Below are 26,719 nucleotides of genomic sequence, written 5' to 3'. Positions count from 1 at the left end.
CCATAGTCACAGACCCGGCCTGAAATCAAGACTCCTACCTAGAAGAATGCACTGAAAATAACAGAAATCAGGAAAGCATTTGTATTGGTACTTTGTGGATTTCTTTTGTTCAGCAGAACCTCTGAGGAAGGTGGGTTTATTCTCTGTCTTTCCCACCGCGCAGGTAAGGAAACTCAGGCGTGGAGGAGTCCCTTGATATACCCAGTAACTCCTCGATAGAAAAAGTGCTCTCAGCGTGAATGTCCCGTGTCCTCCCCCCACCACAGTGACTCAACAAGAACAATGCAATACCACACATCTGTTACTGAACATTCCATTTGATCCCCACTATACTCTTTTCGTTAGGTAAGGTCGAAACACACCTCCTTTCTACACAGGCGGTGACTGAAGGGGAAAAGGATCAGGACAAATCTACAGGGCTGTAAAAGGCAGCGGGTGGAGGTGGAGCCCAGATCTGACTCCACAAGACAGAAGCTCAGATAAGGCCTTGCTAGCGGCGCCTGCAAGTCAAGGATGAAAGGCGGACGGGCTGTGGAGCGCTTACAGGTAGGCAGGGCAGCCCGGGCTTGGTGGAGCAAAACAGCCGTAGGCCACTCTTCTGATCTGCACCCAGGGCCCTGGGCGGCTGTGGGTGGGGCCAGTCGCACAAGTATCTAAGTCGGATCTAGAATAGCTACGACTTGCGAAATAGCCTGCTTTCCCCAGCCCTCGGGTCTACACCTGAAGCTGATTATCATCTCTGCAGGGCACCCACGAAAGGGCTGGTCCCGCGGTCCCCAGTCCAGAAGCTGGAATGGGGCCAGGGCAGAGGTGGTGTCAGAGCGGAAACCTAACGGGGCGCGGGGTTCAGCTTAGGGCGGTAGGGAAGCGACCCCGGAGAGGAGGCAGTTCTCTGGTTCCGCTCGGAGCCGGCGGCAGTGGAGACCGGACGTGGCGTGAACAGGGCGCAGGGAGGAGAGAAGGCGCAGCCCGGAGCGGCCAGGGGCGCGTCTGGCCGGCGGGGATCCGGACGAGCCGGGCGCCGCGGTGCCCGGAGCCCGCGGAAGAAGTGCCCAGGCGGCCCCGCGCGCCCAGTGCGCCCCGCGCGGGAGTCCGGCAGCGATGAGAGTGCAGGTCAAGGTAAACCCCGGGCCCCCCTCGCCGCCCTCCGCTCTTCCCTTCCCTCGCGCCGCCAGGATCGCAGCCTTGGGACTTGGCTCCTCTCTCCACTCCTGGCCAGGAGCGGACTGGAGGTTCTAGGGGGCTTGGAGCGGGAGGGCGCCTGCAGCCGCTGGGGACGTTGGGGAAAGAAGCGCGCTTGGGGACTTAGGGAGAGGAGTGGAGACCTTGGTCTCCTAAGGCAGCCAAACCTCGAACTGTCTATCACCTTCTTTGTCTGGACTGGCGCACACCGCGTGTGAATACATAGCATTATTGAGCGCATCGTGTTTCATTCGTTTCGGTACAGACTGGTTGTTAAGAGCACTGGCTTTGGATCCGGATCACCTGGATTAGTTTACCAGCTCCGCCACGAACTATGATCCCGGGCAAGTTACTTAATCTGTATGCTTCTGCTGCCTCATCTGGAAAATGAGATAATACTTAGAATTTGAGGATTAAATGAGATGCTTCATATGCCATGCACTTAGAAAATAATGCCTAACATACTTAAGCCGGTTGCAAAACTTGGTAATTGTTATCACCTCATCTTGGCAATAACCCGATGAGGTTTATCATCACCCCTCCACCCACCCCACCTCACTGGTTTACAGGTGAGGAAAATGAGGTTGAGGGAGGAAAACAGATTTAAACTCAGGGCAGTGATTTACAACACTAAGAAAATAGGTATTCTGTCCATACATAGGATTTTGATCATTTGTGCCTAGAAGATGAGAAGGTGGGTCACCCCTAACTGCCAGAGTGGGAACCAAGTTCTTCAATTTCTTTCTTCTGGTATACACATTTTGATGTTCATTTTTCATCTGTTTTGGATTCTTCCTCAACCAATAAAGCATTATTCTGACCAGACTGACGTCTGAGTTTGGCTGTAAGAATCTGGCCATTTCTTACCCCCTCCTCTAACTCTTCCCCCCCCCCCCCAACTTCCAGAGATTGTAAATCATTTGAGGTGGGACTCAGCATCAGCCTCATTTTGGGGACCAAAATTAGTGACTAGAACTCTAGTATTAAACTTGCCTTGATTGACAAGGGTTTGAATAGCACTTTGAACCATTGTAGCCTGGAGGGGAGGGAAAAGACCCATACAGCACATGGGTGATTTGGAACACATTGTGGTCTTATCTTGACTATTTACAATTTTCTGTCATGGCTCATGCTTTTGGGCGGACATCTATGCCAGAACTGTCAAGGGTTTGGTAAACATTGGACCTGAAATATGTCTTGCCTCTTTTTGTTTCTCACTAGATTTTTGATCATGGGTAATTCTGTAGAGGCTGAAGGGTCCAAACTCTCTTAAGAGGGACTTTCATTACACTTCTGTAGAATCATCCAATGTTGGAACTCAAAGCATCCTTCCTACCTGTAACTCAGTTATTTCTTTGTGTCCCATTAGAAACCTACATGGCAACTATTTCCTATTAAAAAAAAATTTGGGCACCTGGGTGGCTCAGTCAGTTAAGCGTTGACTGTTGATTTCAGCTCAGGTCATGATCTCATGGGTTGTCAGATCAAGATCCACATCTGGCTCCCTGCTGGGTGTAGAGCCTGCTTAAGATTCTTAAGATTCTCTTCCTCTCTGCTGCACCCCCCCCCCCCCCCCCCCCGTCTCTATCTCAAAAAAAAAAAAAATCATTATTAGGTAAGATACTCCAATGTGGGTCTCAGTTGTGCTTTATTTCTTTTTTATCTCTTAATTTTATTGAAGTTGTATATACACATAGTTCAGAGTCAAATAATTCTGTAAGGTTTGTTACTAAAAATAGCAGAACCCTCCCATCATTCCCTGCTTTTCAGAAAGAGCATTCATGTTCATCTTTTTCAGCTTGTTGGTACTTATTCATACCCAAAATAATACTTACGTTGCTTCTTGATTTTTCGGGTGTAGTCATCATGTGTTGTCTTTCCAGATGGAGTATGAGAATTTAAATTTCTTTTGCATTCATGCAGCTACCATTCACATGTGTTCTTCCTGTTCCTTCCACAATCATTTTTAGTTAGGTCAGTATTTAGTCTGGTCAACTGTATTCTGCCTTCCTACATACTATTAAAAGCTGAATTATGTACTATATGATCACATCCCCTTTTCTGACTTTTGTTTTCCCGCAGAGTTGTCTTTCTTTGTGTTTCCAGAATTTTCTATGGCGTTTTCAAGAATTTAACTGACAAGTTTTTTTGCCAGTTAGTTAAATCTCTTAAGATGATCCCGTGTTTAACACCTATTTCAACCAATTTTATCCGGAGTACAGCTTTTTGACCTGATTTGCCTGTCCAGACTGGTTTCTCATGATGTTGGATGCATAGCTGTTACTTGGGCTCTACCATCAGCATCATCCCAGGGATTCCCTTTGCCTCTGTTGTGCTGGATCTTGTTTCTTCTATCCCATGTCTTCTTGATTTGTTCCACTATTTTGTTGGAGCACTTAAAGGGTACACATAAGGTGAACTGAACTGATGTATTTTTTTTTTAAATTTTTTTTATTTATTTCTAGGAGAGAGAGAGAGAGACAGCGTGAGCAGGGGAGGGTCAGAGAGAGAGGGAGTCACAGACTGAAACAGGCTCCAGACTCTGAGCTGGCAGTCAGCACAGAGCCCGACGTGGGGCTCGAACCCATGAACCGCGAGATCATGACCCGAGCGAAAGTCGGACCTTAACCAACTACGCCACCCGGGCGCCCCTGAACTGATGTATTTTTAATGACAGATTATCCTTTCAGATTTTTTTGCCCTTAAAAAAATTCCACGAACAATGCAAAAATAATTTCTTCTGGTAAATGATTCAAACATTACAAATAGAAATTCAAACAGCGCACCTGGGTGGCTCAGTCAGCTAAGTGTCCGACTTTGGCTCAGGTCATGATCTTGCAGTCTGTGAGTTTGAGCCCCGAGTCAGGCAGGCTCTGTGCTGTCAGCTTAAAGCCTGGAGCCTGTTCAGATTCTGTGTCTCCCTCCTTGCCTGCCCCTCCCCGGCTCACGCTCTGTCTCTCCCTCTCTCAAAAATAAACGTTAAAAAAGAAAAGAAATTCAAGTGGAAGCTTCTTTTTCTATCCCTCAACCTCATCTGTCTCCAATCCAGAGGCATTCCAGCTGTTGGATTTGGGGCATTTTTCTGGATTCATTCAGTCAACAGATATTTATAAATTTATGAGTGCCAACCACATGCTACCAGGAACTGAGAATATACAGTTAACAAAACTTATTTTTGAGCTGGAGTAAGGAGTGGTGTGATGTTCCTTGATGCTGGAATTCAGCTGCCCTGGAGTGTGGATTAGCTTGTTTCTCTTCTGGAATACACCCATGGCGCCATCAGGGCTCTGTCTGTCTCTGCCTGTCTCTCTTTTGCAGTATGAAATCATGATCATTATCAATTGAACTTCATAAGTACAGAGAACAAACTGAGGGATCATGGGGGGGGGTGGGAGAGAGGGGGAAATGGGTGATGGGTATTGAGGAGGGCACTTGTTGGCATGAGCACTGGGTATTGTAGGTAAGTGATGAACCACAGGAATCTACCCCCAAAACCAAGAGCACACTGTACACCCTGTATGTTAGCCAATTTGACAATAATTTATATTTAAAAATAATAAATTGAACTTCATAACTTGTGTGTCACCAGACCAGCATCATCATACTCCTGAGATATAGAAATAGATTTTCTGGGGGCACCTCAGTGGCTCAGTGGGTTAAGTGCCCGACTTCACTCAGTTCATGATCTCACAGTTCATGAGTTACAGTCCTGTGTCCGGCCCTGTGCTGACAGCTCAGAGCCTGGAGCCTGCTTCGGATTCTGTGTCTCCCTCTCTCTCTGCCCCTCCCTCATTCACACTCTGTCTCTCTTTCTCTCTCTCAAAAGTAAATTAATATAAAAAAAGAAATAGACTTTCTGAATGGATAAACAAAATGCGGAGTATCTAGCCTTAAAAAGGAAAGAAATTCTGACACCTGCTATAGCGCGGGTAAACGTTGAAGATGTTACGCTAATAAAAGTAGGCAGCCATCAAAAGACAAATACTGCATGATTCCACTTATATGATGTATATAGACTAGTCCAATTCAGAGAAGGGAAAAGTAGACTGAAGGTTGTCAGAGGCTGGGGGAAGAGGGACATGAGTTATATAATGGGTGTAAAGTCTCAGTTATGCAGGATGAAAAGTTCTGGAGATAGGTTGCACAAATATGTGACTATACTTAGTAACACTAAACTGCACACTTAAAAATAGTTAAGATGGCAAATTCCACATTATGTGTATTTTACCACAACTGAACAAGAAACACCAATGAGATTTTCACATAAACCCTGTAATGGGGTTCATCTTATCATTTGATTGGGGGGAACTGAACCTAGTTGCAGCTGAGTTTAGCAGCTGCCTGATGTCCGTGGCTTTCCAGGGTGTGCGGAGGGGAAGCAGTGGGTTGCCATGGGGACTTTCTTTTGATGGACTTAGCACCAAAACGCTTGGCAAGTCTCCTTGTTTGGGTGGCCTAATGCTGCTTTCCCTTTGTTTCCATGGTGGTTCTGTATCTCTGGGGGAGAGGTTGTCAGTTATTTATAGTGCAGATAAACTCTGAGACTATTTCAGAGTGCCGGGACCAGTTACTCAATAGGGAGCAGTGACAAGTGGTAGTTTTGTTGTGTTCTTTTTCTGAGTTTGAAGGCAAGTGCCTCTTGAGAGCCTCCTGATCCATTTCGATTGGAAATGAAGTTTACTTGGTAGCACAGGCAGGTGCTTTCCCTGCATTTTGCCTGCTGGCGTTTGCTTTGCAGCCCTCTGTGGAGCGATCCTGTGCTATGTGCTGGCTCTGGGTCTTGAAACACTAGTATTGGATAAAGGTCAGGTATTCTAGAACCTCAGTTGTGCTATATTGACTGGAGAGATCAGCCTTGCGGATTTGGTCGTCCTGCAGTGTCCCTTTCTCTAAACTGTGTACGGCCATCATACAGACGTTTCTTCCAGGCAAACTCAAAGCCCAGTGGGATGAATGACTAGGGGCAACCAAAGTTCTCTCCTCACCTTGCAGAGTGCAGATTCAAGGCTTCTTACAGCGGTCATCTTTGATGTGAGCAGACCACCTGGTCTCGGGTCCTTCTGTCAGAAACTTGGGTTTTCCATACTAGGTGTGTGCAGTGTCCTTGGAGAAAATACACTTTCTTGGGATTTTATATCTGCCGTGTGTGCAAGATTAACATTCTTTTTATCTTCCCTGGTATTGGAGTGTGTTCGGATATAGGCCAGGAGGGCCCCCTCATGTTGCCCACACCAACTAAAGACACTTAGGGCCGGGCAAAACGTTCCTTGTGATTAGATCACAGAACCTGATAATGCCATTTTGGAATGTGTGGCATGTTCTTGATCACTGATTTTCCTCAGCTGTAATCAAAAAAGGAACAGAATGCGGTAATTAAACCTCTAGAAGTATCAGCAGGAAGGTGAGAAGAGTAATAAAAGGACTAGTTGGAAAAGGTCGTTTTAGTGCTGGCTGTATGCCCTTCTGCCTTAGGCAAGCTTACCTCAGTTTCCTTACCTATAGAGCAAATAGCCACCGTTGACTGGCCACCTCCTTCTAAGAGCTATGAATGTGATGAAAGCAAGAGATCAGGAGTTCAAAAACTCAAACTCAAAACAAGGCCTGCCGAGGACTCAGGTTTACTGAGCCCTGACTAAAAATGGCTTCCCATCGTTGGTCCCAACCTACTGTTGCCAAGTTGAAATACAAGCCTAGCATTGCCAGATTCTGCTTTGCCCCTCTCCCCTTGTTATATAAGAAATGCAGATGTACAGATTTTTTTTTTCATGTTTATTTTGAAGAAAGAGAGTGCACATGCTCATGAGTGGGAAAGGGGCAGAGAGAGAGGAGAGAGAGAATCCGAAGCAGTCTCCATGCTGTCAGTGCAGAGCCTGACTTGGAGTTAATCCCACATGTGAGAGATCCTGATGGTGAGATCACAACCCCAGCAGAAATCAAGAGTTGGACGTCCAACTGACCGAGCCACTAGGCACCCCAGATTCTTTCTGGAATGTAAACCCTCTTGAGTTTTACATTTTGGTAGTTGCTTCCGAAGATTTTTGAAGAAACTTTATTGGTTGAAGAAACCACATTTGTGGTTTGCCTTCTGCTCGTGGGCTGTTACTTTTATAAACACAGTAGTCCCTTCTTAATCTGTGGTTCTATTTTCTGTAGTTTCATTCACCCACAGTCTGGAAGTAAACAGTCCTCCTAAAACAGCGCATCACAAGGTCACGTAGTTTCACACCACGTCACCTGCCTACATCACCCACCTCGCTTCATCCCTTCACACAGGCATTTTATCATCTCACATCATCGTCATAAGGATGACTACAATACAGTAAGGTATTCTGAGGCAGAAAGAGATCCCATTTACATGACTTTACTGTAATTGTTTATTATTAGTATTGTACCTAATTTTTCCATTAAACTTTATCATAGGTATGTGTGTGTAAGAAAAAAATGGAGCCTACCTGGTGTTCAACACTATCCACTCTTTCATGTGCCCAGTATCCTTCATGGATACAGAGGAACTACTGTACTTTTCTGTGATGGGTCAGTCTTCCTGCCTGTGCTGCTGTCCACTTAGAAATTTTTGAGATATAATCCACATATTACTTTATTTATTTAAAGTAGTCTCTATTCCCAATTTGGGGTTCTAACTCATGACCCTGAGATCCAGAGTTGCATGCTCTACCAACTGAGCCAGGCAGGCACCCCTAATTCACCTACTTAAAGCCTATAGTTTAACAGCTTTTATTATTTTTTTATTTTTATTTTTTTCTGTGTTTTTTTTTTTTTTAATAGTTTATTGTCAAGTTGGTTTCCATATAACACCCAGTGCTCATCCCAACAAGTGGCCTCCTCGATGCCCATCACCCCCCTTCCCCTGTCTGTCACCCCAACCAGCCCTCAGATTGCTCTCAGCATTCAAGAGTCTCTCATGGTTTGCTTCCCTCCCTCTCCCCAACTATTTTTCCCCTTCTCCCCCATGGTCCTCTGTTAAGTTCCTCCTAATCCACCTATACATGAAAACATATGTTATCTGTCCTTCTCTGCCTGACTTATTTCACTCAGCATAACACCCTCAAGGTCCATCCATGTTGCTACACATGGCCAGATTTCATTCTTTCTCATTGCCATGGAGTATTCCATGGTATAGATAAACCACATCCTCTTGATCCATTCGTCCGTCGATGGACACTTAGGCTCTTTGCATGCTTTGGCTATTGTTGAGAGTGCTGCTATGAACATTGGCATACATGTGCCCCTATGCATCAGCACTCGTATATCCCTTGGGTAAATTCCTAGCAGTGCTATTGCTGGGTCGTAAGGGAGTTCTATTGTTAGTTTCCTGAGGAACCTCCACACTGTTTTCCAGAGGAGCTGCACCAGTTTATTTTTCCACCAAGAGTGGAGGAGGGTGCCCGTTTCTCCACATCCTCGCCAGCATCTAGAGTCTCCTGATGTGCTCATTTTCGCCACTCTGACCGGCATGAGGTGGTATCTCAGTGTGGTTTTGATTTGTATTTCCCTGATGATGAGGGACGCTGAGCATCATTTTCATGTGTCTGTTGGCCATCTGGTTGTCCTCTTTGGAGAAGTGTCTGTTCATGTCTTCTGCCCATTTCATCACTGGATTATTTGTTTTTCGGGTGTGGAGTTTGGTGAGTTCCTTAGAGATTTTGGATACTAGCTCTTTATCTGATATGTCATTTGCAACTATCTTTTCCTATTCCGTTCGGTTGCCTATTTTATGGATTGTTTCCTTTGCTGTGCAGAAGCTTTTTATCTTGATTAGGTCCCAATAGTTCATTTTTGCTCTTGATTCCCTTGTCTTTGGGGATGTGTCAAGTAAGAAATTGCTGTGGTTTGGGTCAAGGAGATTGTTTCCTGCTTTCTTCCCTAGGGTTTTGATGGTTTCCTGTCTCACGTTCAGGTCCTTTATCCATTTTGAGTTTATTTTTATGTATGGTGTGAGAAAATGATCTAGTTTCATTCTTCTGCATGTTGCTGTCCAGTTCTCCCAGCACTGTCTGTTAAAGAGGCTGTCTTTTTTCCATTAGATACTCTTTCCTGCTTTGTCAAAGATTAGTTAGCCATACATTTGTGGGTCCAATTCTGACCAATGGTCTCTATTCCATTGGTCTATGTGTCTGTTTCTGTGTAATGGCTTTTAGTATAGTCACAGAATTATACATCTAATCACCACAGTCAATTTTAGAACATATTTATCATCCCTAAAAGAAACCTGACACCCTTTAGCTATTAACCCTCAGTCCCTCTGTCCCCACCAGCCCTAGACAACTACTGACCTACTTTCTGCCACTATAGATCTGCCTATTCTGGGCATTTTGTATAAAGGGTCTCATACGGTATGTGTCCCTTTCTATCTGGTTTCTTTCATTTATTATAAGGTTTTCAAAAGTCATCCATGTAGCATGTATCAGTACCTTTTTTTGTGTGTGTGTGTCACTGAGTACTATTCCATTGTAGGATATAGTACGTTTGTCCATTCATCAGTTGATGGACATTTGGGTTGTTTTTGATTTTTGGCTATTGTGAATAATGTGGCTGTGGACATTTGTATACAGGTTTTTGTATGGACATATATTTTCATTTCTCTTGGGTAGGCACCTAGAAGTGGACTTGGTAATTCCACATTTAGCCTTTTGAGGAGCTGCCAGACTGTTTTCCAAAGAGATCATGACATTTTACATTCTCATGATGAGTGTGTATGATAGTTTCAATTTCTTCCCATCCTCGCCAGCACTTTGTATGTCTTCTTAATTATAGTCATCCTAGTGGGCGTGAAGAGGTATCTCATTGTCGTTTGGATTTGCATTTCGCTAATGACTAATGATGCTTGGACTCTTCATGTGTTTATTGGCCATTTGTCTATCTTCCTTGGAGAACTGTCTGGCACTTATTTTTGATTCAACTCTTGAGATTTTTCTCCTAGGAAATGCACATATTCACATCCACACCAAGGGGGTACAGTAGTCCCCCCTTATCTGCAGGAGATATGTTCCAAGACCCCCCAATGAACACCTGAAACTGCATACTATCAAATCCTCTACATAGTGTTTTTTTCCTAGAGGTACATACCTATGATAAAGTTTAACTTATAAGTTAGGCATAGTAAGAGATGACTATCAATAGCTAATAATAAACACTTACAGTAATATACTGTAATAAAAGTTACATGAATGTAGTCTCTCTCAAAATATCTCATTGTACTAGATTTACCCTTCTTGTGATGATATTTGAGATGAAGGGAAATGAATGATACAGGCACCATGACATAGCGTTGGGCTCCTATTGATCTTATGATGATTTGTTAGACAGTGGTTGACTGCAGGTAACTAAAACCATGGACAAAGATGGACTGCTGTGCAAAGTTTCTAGGGGTTCATGACCTTGATACTTCTCTACAGGTCCAAGGGTTCCCACAGAAAACATGCTATAAAGCAGGGATTTTTCTGGGCATTTCATATGCTTGTCCTTACTCATTATCTACTCGGGACCTCGGAGGAATCATGTGAGGATGAGATGTTCAAGGAAGTGATTTGTAAACCATAAAATGGAATCCAGCTTCAGGGGTTGCTGTAGGTACGAACTCTGTAGGTAAGTGATAGTGAAGTGGATGGAGTTGTTAAGGGCATGAACTAGAGTGTGACTGCCCGTGTTTGAATCCTAGTGTCACTTTTATGAGCCATTGTGTTTTGGGGCAATCATTCAAGGTCTCTGACTCAGTGTTTTCATTTAAAATGGAGATAACAGCCGCCCTACCTCCGACATCTTCTTGGGCAGTTAACAAACAGCTTTGTATTGTGCAGGTGGGCACACAGAAAGTGTTGACTAAATTCTTACCCTGATGTGGACTGAGTGTCTGTACCTCCCCAGAGTTGTATGTCCAAGTCCCAATCTCTTCCTCTGTGATAGTATTTGAAGGTGGAGCCTTAGGGAGGTAATTCGATCTTTAGGGTGGAGCCCTTATGACTGGGATAGGTACCCTTATAAGAAGACACATAAAAGAAATGATCTCTGTCTGCCATGTATGGAGATAGTGAGAAGGTGGCCACTGTCAACCAGGAAGATGGCTCTCACCGGAACTCAGCCATGTGGGCACCCTGATCTTGGGCTTCCATTCTCTAGAACTGTGAGAAATAAACATTTGTTGTATAAACCACCCAGTGTATGGTATTCTGTTTATGGTAGCCCAAATTGACTAAGATACCTGCTTTTTAAATATTTTCTTACAAAAGGAACCAGGCCTATTATCTTATAGTAGAGCAGGTTGGTCTTTGAATATGGAAATACCTTCCTTCTTTCTGGGGAAAATGGAGATCCTCCACTGACTTTTTAAAGAACCAAGAGGTTTTCATAAATTAAATCTTAGGAAAGAGAATTTTACTCCCAGAAGAATTTTACGTCCATAGGGTACTGTATAGATCCTTGGCCTGGATCAGTTACTCCTCTCCAAACATTGTCCCCACTCTCAGTGTATGCTATAAAGTGACTTTAAAAAACAAAACAAACCACACCTCCCTTACCTCACCCCTCCCTCCTCTTAATCTTTGTCCTTACCTGGCCTAGAGGCACTCAGGAATCCAGGCAGGCAGTTTAGCTCTGTGATGGGAAATTCAAGCAAGTAGATATTGTTGAATTAAAACAGAGAAGAGGGTCTGAAGTCTTTAGATTTAGACTTTCTTTAAAAAAATTTTTTTTGGGGTAATGTTTATTTTTGAGAGATTCCAAGCAGGGGAGGGGCAGACACAGAGTCAGGCTCCAGGCTCTTCGCTGTCAGCACAGAGCCCCATGGAACTCACTGTGAGATCATGACCTGAGATCATGACCTGAAATCATGACCTAACTGTCTAAGCCACTCAGGTGTCCCGAGATTTAAACTTTCTAAAAGTTGTTAGAGTCTTTAATCAGCAAAGTAGGAGGGAACGGTGGATGGGCGTAAGACTTTCCAGATCAGATCTTTGCTCTTGAATAGAATGAAGAGGCAAACCACTTAGGTTCCTATTTTGGTCCCTTGAGCTTCAAACCACTTAAGAGGGAAACCACATTCTTGAGACGCAGCTCTTTGAGTGGAGACCTTTCAGACAGAAATTGTTCCTTACCGTCTGGTATTTGGGTTCAGCAAATGGGGAGTGTGAAGAGCAAGGTGATAGGTAAGGCCTGGGAGCCTTTTACTGTGAGAGAGCCCCCTAGGGAGTCTTCTTTAAATGAGGATTTTTTAAATTGTTTCTTTATTTTTAATTTTGAGAAACAGGGAGACAGACAGAGTGTGAGCGGGGGAGGGGCAGAAAGAAGAGGGAGACACAGAATCGGACGCAGGCACCAGGCTCTGAGCTGTCAGCATAGAGCCCGATGCAAGGCCCGAACTCACAAACCATGAGATCATGACCTGAGCCAAAATGGGACACTTAACTGACTGAGCCCTCTAGATGTCCCTACTCTATGGAGTCCTCTTGATGTCAGAGTCTATCTTCCAATTTAGTTGAAGGTAAAAGCCCTATAAGGTCCAGTCTACCAGAGAGTCTCAAGAGTTACTGGGATTCCAGTGTTTTAAGAGTTTTGTTCTCTGACTTACGGACAGCCGTGTGTGTGTGTGTGTGTGTGTGTGTGGCTTGGGTTTTGTTAAAGAAAATTTTTTCATAACACTTGTTAAAGACAAGAAGAAAGACGATTCAATGGAAATTTTGCAGTAGGGCAGAGAAATGGAGCTCAACTCTGAGTACAAGTGGAGATTTATAGTGTGTGTGTGTGTGTGTGTGTGTGTGTGTGTGTGTGTGTGTGTGTTTATATATTTATAGCAAAGAAGTAAGGTGGAGGTCAGGTCAGGAGAGGGAAAGTTACCAGAGAGAAGATCAAAGCCAGAAGGATTCTTGCTAGACCACCTCAGCTCAGAATTCTTGCTGAAGGCAGGCCATGATTTCCATGGTCTCAGCAGGTTCTTGGTAAAATGGAGTGGGGGGTCAAGAACAGAGCCTTGGTCAGAAAAAGGACTCAAGTCAGAAAGAGCCTGAATCAAGTTTGGTCAAGGAGAGAGTCTTGGTCAGTTTGAGACATGACATGGCTAAGGTAGAATGTTCCTCATTATCGAATAAAATCCATTCTATGATATAAATACTGTTAGCATTTGAGTGACACATTCTTAAAAGAGAAAACCTGGGGCGCCTGGGTGGCTCAGTCAGTTGAGTGTCCAGCTATAGCTCAGGTCATGATCTCACAGTTTGTGGGTTCAAGCCCCGTGTCGGGCTCTGTGCTGGCAGCTAGCTCAGAGCCTGGAGCCTGTCTTCAGATTTGGTGTCTCTCTCTTTCTCTGACACTCCCCTGCTCATGCTGTCTCTCTCTCTCTCTCTCTCTCAAAGTAAAACATAATTTTTTTTTAAAAGAGAAAAGCTGCCTTTCTTTTGTTTAATCCCTCTTTCATAATTGCCTTTTTGGGTCATTTCAGGGTCTTTTCCTTATGGGTATAATGTATTTCTTCTCATCTTCACAGCAGAAGAAATTAAATAGAGAACTAAAACTTCGTATAAATGGAAGGCTGCCCTATAGTTTGGCTCCTCAATGATTTAGAGAAAGGCATTGTGTGGCAGTTATGTTTCCCTTTCCTTCCTGAATTGCTCTGCAAGAACAGCCAGTTTCTAAACAACATTGGAACTTTGAAAATCAAGTGTAATGGCCAGAAACAGAAGCTGGGAAACTCTATTCTAGCAGGTGAGATTTCCCATCTGCAGCCTCTGTTACAGGATTCTTGTTATCCCACTAACCGACTTGTGATTCTCAGCTTCCTGGATTCTCATTTTATTGAGACATTTTTTTCCTTCTGGAATTTTAGTGGAATTGGTTATTCTGGATGTGAACTCTTGGTCCGAAAAAAAAAAAAAAAAAAGAACTCCCAAAAAATCAAAACTGATTTGTATCCTACCTGAAATCTTTTAGCTTCAATTAGGATAAAAATCTTAAAGATTTGTATCTTTTAAATTAACTTAACCATCTCAAAGATGTTTTTTAAAAAATAAGTTGAAAATCTAAGATGAACATTCTTACTTGAGAGGTGGTGAAAATCTCTTGGAGAAGAATTTCCCAAAATTTCAACCTGTGCAAATGGTGCCCAATTCCCTGAGATGACCCTTGGTCAAATGTATTTAGGGGAACAGTGGCTAACAATGGATTTGTCTTTTCTGGAGAGTCAGACTATTTGCATGTGTTTATATAGCCACAAAATATTTTCTTTTCCTCCCATATACTACCTTTGGTTTCCAGGATATACTTAAGGAACTCTGGTAAAATGCTCAAATGTGTACCCAGAACTCCGCTAGACACTGGGGATACTACAATGAACAAGACAGTTCCCTATGTTTCAGGGCTGGGAGTATAGTCAGTCTAATAGGTCATGATTATACAGTGCCTGGGGGTAAGCACAGAAGGATCAGAGGCACATGGAAGTAGCTCCTGATTCAGAGAGTCAGAAAAAGAGTTTCTAAGAAGGTTTTAATGAGTCTATCTTGGTGGAGAAAGGAGGGGAGTAAAGACTGTCCTAGGAAGAGAATGGGATGGAGGGAACAGGAGGTGAATTCAGAGAATACAAAGTTGTTTAGAGTATTTAGAATATAGAAATTGAAGTAGAGAGAAGCAAGAGATGAGATGAGAGAGGGAGCATCTCAGATGTAGTAGGCAGTGGGCTGTACATCTGGTGATGGACTTCTAAATACCCTGATGACATCAGAGGAAACACAAAGATTTTAGGTGAGAATGACATGTTTAATTGTTGACTTTCAGATTATAGGCTTTATTGCAGAGAATGGATCAGAGAAGGGAAATCTGGAGGCAGAAAAACCAGATGGGAGGCAATCTAGGTAACCATTTGTGGTGCCTTGGGGATAGTGGCAATATAGACGGAGAGACATGGGCGATGCAAGAGATGCTTAAGAAATAGAATCTATAGGTCTTGGTGGTTGACTGACTGGGAAGTAAGGATGGGGAAGAATTAACAGTGGTGCTCTGGTTTCTAACTTGGACACCTGGATATACTGGTAAGCTCTTTGGGAATACAGGTGGGGGATAGGTTGGGGTGGGGGAAACGAGGGGTACAGATTTAGACAGATTAATTTGAGTAAGGTGTTCTTTTGTTACCTTTTAAACTTGGTGAGATAAATGGGGTGGGTTTAATATACCCTGTTGGTTGAGTTGCATACAATGAATGGACCGCTAATGGGCCACCCCTGTATTGTACTTCTTCCTTCTGTTCTTTCTCTACTTTAACCCATGACTTCTCAAAGAAGATGTGACTTTCATAGATAATGGTCAGAAAACCGGTATTCTTCACGCCAGAGTGGCTAAAATGAGCAAATCAGAGAACTCTAGATGCTGGCGAGGATGTGGAGAAACGGGCACCCTCCTACACTGTTGGTGGGAATGTAAACTGGTACAGCCCCTCTGGAAAACAGTGTGGAAGTTCCTCAGGAAACTAACAATAGAACTCCCCTATGACCCAGCAATAGCACTGCTAGGAATTTACCCAAGGGATACAGAAATGCTGAGGCATAGGAGCACATGTACCCCAATGTTCATAGCAGCACTCTCCACAATAGCTAAAACATGGAAAGAGCCTAAGTGTCCATCAATGGATGAATGGATCAAGAAGATGTGGTTTATCTATACGATGGAATACTACATGGCAATGAGAAACAATGAAATCTGGCCATGTGTAGCAACATGGATGGACCTTGAGGGTGTTATGCTGAGCGAAATAAGTCAGGCAGAGAAGGGCAAATATCATATGTTTGCACGTATAGGAGGATTAGGAGGAACTTGACGGAGGAACAAGGGGGAGAAGAAGGGCAGAAATGGTGGGGGAAAGGGAGAGAGGCAAACCATGAGAGACTCTTGAATGCTGACAAAAACTGAGGACTGATGGATGTGGGGGGGAGGGGGGGATGGGCATGGAGGAGGGCACTTGTGGGGATGAGCACTGAGTGTTATGTAGAAACTAATTTGACAATAAACTATTTGTAAAATAAATAAATAAATAAATAAAATAAAATTTAGCTATAGGGAAAAAAAAAAAAAGAAAACCGGTATTCTTTTCTCTGAGATTCTTTGGTTGAAGTCTTCTTATCTTCAGTTGTCTTGCTGCTATTTAATGTTCACATGTTGGCAAAGTTCTGCTGAAGACACTTCATTTCTGAACACTAAAGCCATTTTGGACGCTTAAGGAGATTCTTGGTCCTCAGACAAGTATAGTTTTTGGTGTTTTATTTTATTATTTATTTTTTTAAAATTTTATTATTTTTAAAAAATTTACATCCAGGTTAGCATATGGCACAACAATGGTTTCAGGAATAGATTCCTTAAAGCCCCTCACCCATTTAGCCCATCCCCCTCCCACACCCCCTCCAGCAGCCCTGTGTCTGTTCTCCATATTTAAGAGTCTCTTATGTTTTTGTCCCCCTTCCTGTTTTTATATTATTTTTGCTTCTCTTCCCTTATGTTCATCTGTTTTGTATCTTAAAGTCCTTCTATGAGTGAAGTCATGATACTTGTCTTCCTCTGACTGATTAATTTCACTTAGCATGATACCCTCTAGTTCCATCCACATAGTTGCAAATGGCAAGATTTCATTCTTTCTGATTGCTGAAAAAATATGGAAGCTTCACAAATTTGCATGTCATCCTTGCACAGGGGCCGAGTTAATCTTCTCTGTATTGTTCCAATTTTAGTATGTGTGCTGCCGAAGTGAGCACTGTTTTATTTTATTTTAAAGTTATTTTTAAATTAAAGCGATTTGGTCACTTCAAATATTTTTTTAGAAGGAAGTTGAGTATTAATAATAAAAAATATTGTAGTTCCATAAGGCAATTAAAATGCGTTATACCCAGTGTATTCTCTAATGTTTAAGAGTTAATAGTAACTCCTACCTTTTGTTTATAAATCGACACAACCTCTATGGAGGGCAACATGGCAATATTGGGATTCACTTAGAAGTTTTTACTAGTAGGGCACCTGGGTGGCTCAGTCAGTTTAAGTATCCGCCTTTGGGTCCAGTCATGATCTCATGGTTCGTGAGTTCAAGCCCCATATCAGGCTCACTGCTGTCAGCCTGTCAGCTCAGAACCCACTTCAGATCTTTGTCCCCCTCTCTCTGTCTCTCTCCTATTTGTGCTCTTCCAATAAATAAATAAATATTTAAAACATTTTTTAAAAGAAATTTTATTAGTATATTTTTATCTGACAGATAGATATACATGCACATGAAAGCTATGCAGTATGTATTTTAGCCAAATAAATTATGAGACTTCCATGCAAAGGAATACTGGTCAGGCCCCACAAGAATGAAGGCAACTGTGTGTCTACAAATATATAAGGATGTCCAAGTTATTAATAAGTGAAGAAAAGTGCAGGATGGTGTGTGTTATATGCCTCTATTTATGTAAAAAGTACTTTATTTTATATTTTATTTTATTTTATTTTATTATTTTTGAGAGAGACAGGGAGAGAGAGAGAACATGTAAGCAGGGGATGGGTAGAGAGAGAGGGAGAGGGAGAAGTCTAAGCAGGTTCCATGCTCAGCTGGCATCCGACATGAGTCTCGATCCCACGACCCTGGGATCATGACCTGAGCTGAAATCAAGAGTCAGACGCTTAACTGACTGAGCCCCTCAGGTGCTCCAATTAAATTTTTTTTTAAATGAAAATTGAGCGCCCGTTTCTAAGTGCAACTAAAGGAATGTTCGTGAACTTTTATAGCTGGACAGTTGGATGTTGCTCTAACAATCTCTTGGGTCAATTACCCAGGATGATAAAGATTTCTCCAGTTTGCTGATGGAGATTTCTTACAGGCTAGCAGAAAGGACATTTACGTTGCTCTTCCTTCCTGCTTCCTTTCCTCTCATTACACCTTGCCTTGCCAGTCTGACTGCCCAGTGATCTCCAATTACATTTACTCTTTTCCTTGACACTAACTTTCTACTTGCTGAGTGTAGATGTCTGTAGACCATCTATTCTGAGGCACACATTTTTAGGTTGACGTACTGGGGACATCCTTAGAATATCGTGTGGCAGTTTACTCCATAGAGCATCCAGGGGATACTGTCGATGTTCCCCATCTATCTTAAGTTTGGTGGAGAGTATCTCCAACCCTTGTGATCTGTGGGACACAGAGTATATTGTGCTGTTGTATAGGGAAGTGCTGGTGATGAAAAGCGCACTATGATTGTACATGTGTCTCTTCCTTCCCTTTGCTCCCCTGGCACAAGGAGCAAAGGAGAATGCTGAGATTTGCAGCCTTCAGAGTGAAACGGGCTGACTTCTGTAGCATGTAGGTAATAGGGTGTTGGGCAGAATTACCAAGAAGGAAATGTTCATCATCCTCTCTTTGCCCCTATCAGAAGAAGACACATTTTCTCCAGGGCTGAGCCTTCCTTCTTAGCTGCTCATATCAGTTCCTCACCTCCCATACCCACTCCCCTGCAAGTCTCTAAAGTCATTTTCATTCTCTCTTACATCTCTCTCTCTCTCTCTCTCTCTCCCCCTCCCTCCCTATTGACTACTGTTTTATCTACAAACAAGGCCTAGTCTTTCTCAACCTGAAATAAGCTTTCTTTCAATTTTGTCTCTGAAACATATTGCAAAAGAGCTCTGGCTCTGGTATTTGGTAGAACCCGCTCTTCCTCCATTTAGAGGTAGGAATAACTGTATCCATCACACAGTTGGGACTATTATTATAGCTAAAGCACATAAAGCACTTAGCATGGCTACACTAATGATGGCTTTTGCTTTATGTTCTTCATTCAGTGGCTTTTGTTCCTAGTATTGTTTTCCCCAAGGGTATATTACACTAGCTGCCTCCTGTTTTGCACCCTGTTTCCTACATCTCTCAATCTGTTCATTGATCATGGACAAAACCATCATTCTCCTTACTTTCTTGTCAGAATTAAACACACCTTAGCTTTTCTTTGAATGGTCCCACTTTTGTTTTAAATGTTTTATTTATTTCTAGGAGAGAGAGAGAGCGCGTGAGCAGGGGAGGGTCAGAGAGAGAGGGAGTCACAGACTGAAACAGGCTCCAGGCTCTGAGCTGGCAGTCAGCACAGAGCCCGATGCGGGGCTTGAACCCACGAACGGCGAGATCATGACCTAAGCGAAAGTCGGACGCTTAACCAACTAAGCCACCTAGGCGCCCCTGAATGGTCCCACTTTTATAATAATGCCAATTTTTTTATTGAAGAGAGAAACTTTCTCCATTCTCTACTTCAGGTATCATGTCACTATCCTCATTAGTAACTTTGTTTCTAATTCCCTGAACTCTCTGTACCTTATGCTTAGTTATTTCCAGAGGTACTTGGCTCTGTCATCTTCTGTTCTCTGCTCCCCAGTGACCGCATGCCTTTTACCGTAAGTGTTCTCTGAATTCTCTGCATTTCTAACCACCATGGAATTCTGTCACCAATTCTCAAAACCTTTGTCATCTTTCAGGGACTTTCCTAAGTCTCATGTCCTCCTTAAAGGCTTCCCAAATATCTGCAGGCAGAGGGTTTCTCCTTCCAAGGAGTCCCATAGTCTGCTCTTCTGCCATCCTTGGTATCTATTTATAAACATAGAGCTTTTTCCCCATTTGGTATTGGTCTTTGGGAACACAGTTTTATTTATTTTTATAAGACAAATATATGGCAACCAAAGTATATATTTTTAAGTTTGTTTGCTTACTTACTTATTTATTTAGAGAGAACAATCTGGGGAGGGGCAGAGAGAGAGGGAGAGAGTCAATCCCAAGCAGGCTCTGTGCTGTCAGCGCAGAGCCTGACTCGGGGCTCATTCCCACGAACGTGAGATCATGGCCTGAGCCAAAATCAAGAATCATGTGCTTAGCCAACTGAGCCACCCAGGCAACCCCCCTCCCCCCCTTTTTTATTTATGAACCAAAGTATTTTTGAATGAATGAAGCTATTTATTATTCTTACAAGTATTGATATTTCAAAGGAAGAATGGATAAACTGGTGGGATATAGACAACCTCTGGATTCTGATGGTTCCCATTTATCATGCTTCAGTGACATCTTTGGGATGGAGAATTTGGTAGGCACTAAAGTCAGCCACAGGGTTAGAAATGAATACAGTCAGAGTTATCTTCCAAAAGTCCCTATATTGTTCATAAAGTATCCTACGTGATGAGTTGATCTCTAATTGCTTTTTCTCAGTGTTGAAACTGTTTTTCCACTGAGCAGCAGATTAAATAGGGAGTGTTGGAATTCCACAATGCAGTTGGAATAAGATGCACAGACTAAGACTCGTGTGTGGGACCTGAGATCAATAAGGAAACCGTAGATCCTGTCTCCGGCTCACATTCACCTTGGTGCCTACATGCGATCACTTTGGGGGCGATGGTTTTCTATGTGTGGTTCATGGACTCTTGGGGGTCTTTTTTGTTCCTTGTTTTTTTTTTTTCTTAAATAGTTTATTGTCAAGTTGGTTTCCATATAACACCCAGTGCTCATCCCAACAAGTGGCCTCCTCCATGCCCATCACCCCCCTTCCCCTCCCCGCCAACTCCCATATCAGCCCTCAGTTTGTTTTCAGCATTCAAGAGTCTCTCATGGTTTGCCTCCCTCCCTCTCCCCAACTATTTTTCCCCTTCTCCCTCAAGGTCCTCCGTTAAGTTCTTCCTAATCCACCTATACGTGCAAACATATGATATTTGTCCTTCTCTGCCTGACTTATTTTGCTCAGCATAACACCCTAAAGGTCCATCCATGTTACTACACGTGGCCAGATTTCATTGTTTCTCATTGCCATGTAGTATTCCATTGTATAGATAAACCACATCTTCTTGATCCATTCATCCGTTGATGGACACTTAGGCTCTTTGCATGCTTTGGCTATTGTTGAGAGTGCTGCTATGAACATTGGCGTACATGTGCCCCTATGTATCAGCACCCCTGTATCCCTTGGGTATCCTGGGGGCCTTTGAGACCCTTTCAAAGGATCCTCAGAATCAAAATTACTTTCATAATGGTACTAAGACATTTGCCTCTTTTGCTCATTCTCTTATGAGTGTGCAGAGGAGTTTTCCTAAAGTTACATGATGAGTTTACACTATCTAAAAAGGCAATTTAGGCATGTGAGTGGCTTAGCTGGTTAAGTCTGACTTTGGCTCAGGTCATGATCTCGAGGTTCGAGGGTTGAAGCTTTGTGTTGGTCTCTGTGCTGACAGCTGGGAGCCTGGAGCCTGCTTCTGATTCTATGTCTCCCTCTCTCCCTGCCCCTTCCCCACTCATGCTCTGTCTCTGTTTCTCACAAAAATAAACATTTAAAAAAATTTAAGAAGGCAATTAAAATACTACTTTCCAATTACATATCAGTATGAGGCCACTTTTCTCTGAATACTTCAACCCAAACCGCCTGTTGTAACAGGCTAACTATAGAAGTAGATGTGAGAATCTAGCTGTCTTGTCAGACATTATAGGGAGATTAAAAAAAATTTTTTTTAATGTTTTATTTTTGAGAGAGAGACAGCATGAACAGGAGAGGGTCAGAGAGAGAGGGGGAGATACAGAATCCAAAACAGGCTCCAGGCTCTGAGCTAGCTGTCAGCACAGAGCCCGATGCGGGGCTTGAACCCACGAACATTGAGATCATGACCAGAGCCTAAGTTGGATGCTTAACTGACTGAGCCACCCAGGCGCCCCTAAAGAGATTTTTAAAAATATAAGACAACTCTTTTCTCTTTAAAATCTTTATGAATCTTTTTAAAATTTTTTTTAAATGTTTTATTTCTAGGAGAGAGAGAGAGAGAGACAGCGTGAGCAGGGGAGGGTCAGAGAGAGAGGGAGTCACAGACTCTGAAACAGGCTCCAGGCTCTGAGCTAGCTGTCAGCACAGAGCCCGACGTGGGGCTCGAACCCACGAACCGCGAGATCATGACCTAAGCGAAAGTCGGACGCTTAACCGACTAAGCCACCCAGGCGCCCCTAAAATCTTTATGAATCTTAAACTCTTTTTCATAAAGAGTCTTTGTGTTAACATATGATGGTTTTATTACTGTGATTTAAAATGAACTAGGGGCGCCTGGGTGGCTTAGTCACTTAAGCGACCAACTTCAGCTCAGGTCATAATCCTGCAGTTTGTGAGTTAAAGCCCTGAGTGAGGCTCTGTGCTGACAGCTGTGTATCTCTCTCTCTCTACCCCTCGCCTGCTCACACTCTGTCTCTCTCTCTCTCTCTCTCTCTCAAAACTAAATAAACCTTAATAAAATAAAATGAGCGAAATAAATGTCTTTAAAAATCCCAGTTCTAATTTCCTAAATTCATGTATATTGGTAGATATATTCATATAAATGAAAGCCTTTTGGAGGTCCTTGTTAATTTCTATGACTATGAAGCAGTCCTTAGCCCCAAAGGTTTGAGAACTGCTCCTCTTAAACTTTGTGTACTCCTGGACAGACGTTGAATGGCATTGAAATTGCTCAAACTTAAGTTTTTTTCTTCTCATCTTTCTTCTTCTTCTCTCTCCCTTATTCTTTCAGTGAAGATTTTAATTTTTTCCAAGTTAAATGTGTGGTATGTGTCTCTCCCGATTTTCAAGAAGTAAAATCCTGTTGCAATGTACTTCCTGCTGTATTGCACATATATAACCTTTCTATGGATGACCTAAATAAAATTGCCTTTAACCTGTAATTCCAAGTAAAAGCATTGTTGTCCCAGAGGATGGTGGGTTTCTTAAAAGTCAATTATTTAAGAGGATAGCTTTACTAATAATGATACTTGTGGTAAAAAAGTATAGTTTCACCCCAAGAAAAGGATTTTTAGACTGTGTATTTCACTCAAATGTAGTTCTAATAAAGTTTTGGATAATTTAACAGGATATTTGGAACACAAATAAAGACCATTTGTGTATACAGATAACAAATTCATGTATATTTTCTACTTAGAAATTGGAGAACACTGATGTTATTTATCTATTATTTAAAAAATTTTTAATGCTTATTTACTTTTTGAGAGAGAGAGAGAGAGCACAAACAGGGGAGGGGCAGAGAAAGAGAGGCAGACACAGAATCTGAAGCAGGCTCCAGGGTCTGAGCTGTCAGCACAGAGTCCGCCATGGGGCTCGAACTCACGAACTGTGAGATCATGACTTGAGCTGAAGTAGGACACTTAACCAATCGTGCCACCCAGGGGCCCCAAGACTGATTTTATTTAATTTGAAAATCTTAACAGATTAGAGTAGTTATGTAACAAATAGGCCCAGCATTCAGTTAAATTTTGTATTTTACTATCCAGGGACAGTTGTGAAGAATACTCATAGAGGAACTTCCCATTTCTTTTCCCCTTTTCTTATCAAAATTATTTAATATGGTCTGAGATTACAAATTTTTTATACCATGTTTTATTCCCTAGGGGACTGGATAAAGCTGAAGCCTGTGTGACAGCAGAGAAAAGGATGTCTCCTCAATGCTATTTGAAATTGTGTTTTAGGACATAGGGAGGACTTTCACCAATTTGGGGAGGGTTGGGGTAAGACATCACTTTAGCTTGGTTTATGATGCTCTCTACTTGGCCAGTGACTGTTGAGTTCTTCCAATTCTGCATTAGCCTCTGTGGAGAATTCAGAAATGTTGTACTCATGTACTTAAGAGTTTATATACTGTAGACATTCATTCCGAAGTTCTAAATGCCTTTGCTCAACAAGGCAGTAAATGAAAATGTTAGCAAAATTTCTCACCTAAACAGGAGAACTGGCATTTTAGGGAATTGGGAGTTATTCCATTGACATTCCATTTTTAATGATGTTATTATCCCCCCCAAAAAAAAATCATTACCAGCAAAAATAGCACCCATTTTCTCGTATCCCAAAAGAAGAAAACACATAAGATTATTTTTTGTGAAGTATGCCTAAATGCTGCCTGCTGGAAAGATTCTTTACTTCGAAACCAGTGAGATCAACTTGTGGCAGTGTAGGCAAACTAGATGCTTGGGTCTTGGTTATTTTAGGTTTGCACACCCTTTGTCTGAGATCATTAATCTTAAGTCAAGTGAGTCCTATGAAGTATCCCTGTAGAACATGGACTGAACTCCATAGAAGACCCTGAGCTGACTCTTCCAAGTGAATGGGCTTGTTTTGCACAGAAGCAATTTCTCTGGGCCAACACATTATGCCCTATGGAAGCCCATTGGCCTGTCCCTCAGTTTGAAGAGGTCCTTGCTCTAAAGGAGGGCTATGTAGAGGAAATATCAAGTATCCATCTGGAGTCTGAAAATATTATTTCTCTGGTCCATTCTGGTGCCTGCCTGCATATTGTAGATTCCAAGATAAGTAAGCTAACACTCTATCTTAACGTAGATTATGATAATATTAAAAGAAAAAACTACTGAGTAAGAGCAATTCAGCATTGTTCACGCCATGATATGTATAAGATAGTGTGGTCAAAAATTGACTGATGAATGGATAAAGAAGATGTGTGTATATATATATATATATATATACACAATGCAATACTACTCTGCAATAAAAAAGAATGAAATCTTTCCATTTGCAACAACATGGATGGAACTAGAGTGTTTTATGCTAAGGGAAATAAGCCAGAGAAAGACAAATATCATATGACCTCACTCGTGTGTAGAATTTAAGAAACAAAACAGATGAACATGGGGGAAGGGAAGGAAAAATAAGATAAAAACAGGGAGGCAAACCGTAAGAGACTCTTCAATACAGAGAACAAACAGAGGGTTGCTGGAGGGAAGATGGGTGGGGGGATGGGCTGAATGGGTGATGGACATTAAGGAGCGCACTGGGTGCTATATGTAAGTGATGAATCACTAAATTCTACTCCTAAAACCAATGCTACAGGTATGTTAACTAACTTGAATTAAAAAAAATAAAAAAGATAGTGTGGGGGCATAAAAATGGGAACATATACTTTCACCTGGGAAAGCATTTGTTCGACATTAGATTTTTAAAAAGTACAATAGAGTTTTTAAAAAGAAATAACCTGTCATCTGTGTGCCCCTTCACTCCCAATCACACAGCCCTCTGGATTTTAAAGAGCAATGAATGCACATTTGCAGATTTTTTTTTTTTTTAAATTACGGAATGTGTCTAAAATATGCCTTCCAAGGGATGCCTGGCTGGCTCGGTTGGTGGAGCGTACAACTTTCGATCTCAAAGTTGTGAGTTCAAGCCCCATGTTGGATGCAGAGATTACTTAAAAAATAAAATCTTTCAAATGATGCCTTCTCAGAGATTCCCCTGAGAGAGGATCTATTTATTCTCCAGAAGGCCTGAAAGGCCCCAGTGTAGAAATAATTTCAGTGAGGACAGGGATGAATTCATATAGCTTGTTGATTAATAAGCCTCTTAGTTAATTTGTATAGCTTCTGTTGGAAGATTTGTTTTTAGACATTTGTTTGCCATTGGCCGCCCTCGCCCCAGGCCTGGGATTGTATGTACAATCTGATTATGTTTTAGGGTGAGGCAAACACAGGACCTGAGACCAATACTCTCCCTTTTTTGTCCTCTGCCTATCCCGCCTCCAAATAATAATGCCAGTCACCACACACCCCACCCTCAGTATCTATCTCTTTATCTATCTCAAAAAAACACCCAGCTCTGTAGGCTGCCATGCTACGGAAATGGCATGATCCCACTGCCAACTACTGCCCACGACAGTTTGTTCCTCCAAGTGGCAGAAGCCACCGCGTTGGGCATCTGTCCTCAATAGATCCGGGCTATTGAATTAGAACCAACAAACATTTGGTTTCTAATCACTCTGTTGGCCTGATCGTGGAAGTCTCTTCCGTATGTGCTGCAGAGTGTATTGAAAAGGCTACCATTACGAGATACAGTAAAGTCCGGAACTGGGAATTGCTTGAAACTCTCGCAAATTCGGCCTGATTTATTATTTTTCCTGTGGTTTTGAGATAAGACGGGAGAGTTGCAGGAACAAAGTTTCCACGTTCTTGTTACGGCACAGGTTTCCTGTTTACACCTTTGAAGGGAAAATTATGCTTATGGATTCCTGAAGTTCTGGTTTACATGTTTTCGCCGTGTTGTTCGTTCCAGTAATCACTGGGTTGGGCCCTGGGGCAACAGAAATGATTGGCGATGGGGCCCATGAGAGCAGGAGTCTAGTGGGGAAGGCGGACCTGGAGAAGCTGTTTCTTTTTAGCCTGAGATGTCCCAGGAGAAAGATTGGGAGGTCAGGAAGTATTTTCCTATGGAAGAAAAAAAAATACATCAAAGTTAAGTTCCCTGGCCACCAACCAAAAGCTAATTTTTTTTTTGATATACCAATAATAATAGCTAAGCCTTAATAAGTCCCAGGAAAAATTCTAAACCTTTAAATTATTCCTTTCAACAGTGCTATCAGGTATTAGTATTATTATCTCTGTTTTCAATATATGAGCAAACAGGCATGAAGAAATTCATTTGCTCAGATAGTCCTATCAGTCAGATAGCTAATCTAGTCTTTGAAAAGAAATGAATGCCAACATAGCCTGCTTAATAGCCTGGAGCTCTTTTTAATAGTTAATTGGTGCACATTGCAG

At 42.4% G+C, this 26,719-nt stretch overlaps 1 protein-coding gene and 1 non-coding gene across 4 annotated transcripts in view; one reads left to right on the top strand and one right to left on the bottom strand.

The window, feature by feature from the left end:
• The first annotated feature begins 804 nt into the window (after positions 1–804).
• TRPM6 (transient receptor potential cation channel subfamily M member 6) overlaps positions 805–26,719 on the top strand; it is a 150,987-nt gene continuing 125,072 nt past the window's right edge. For all 3 annotated transcript variants that reach the window (XM_039223142.1, XM_039223141.1, XM_039223140.1), the window contains exon 1: positions 805–1,119. In XM_039223142.1, coding sequence (XP_039079073.1) covers positions 1,102–1,119 — 18 coding nt within the window. In that variant the 5' untranslated portion in view covers positions 805–1,101. The remainder of the gene's footprint in view (positions 1,120–26,719) is intronic.
• LOC120224902 lies at positions 16,819–16,925 on the bottom strand. The gene has a single exon (XR_005526699.1). It is a non-coding gene; the product is annotated as a U6 spliceosomal RNA (small nuclear RNA).

Source organism: Hyaena hyaena, unplaced genomic scaffold (assembly GCF_003009895.1).
Source record: "Hyaena hyaena isolate Hyena2069 unplaced genomic scaffold, ASM300989v1 scaffold_1284, whole genome shotgun sequence".
Lineage (NCBI taxonomy): Eukaryota > Metazoa > Chordata > Mammalia > Carnivora > Hyaenidae > Hyaena > Hyaena hyaena.
Note: the sequence above shows the minus strand (reverse complement) of the source record. Positions and strands in the feature narration are given on the sequence as shown.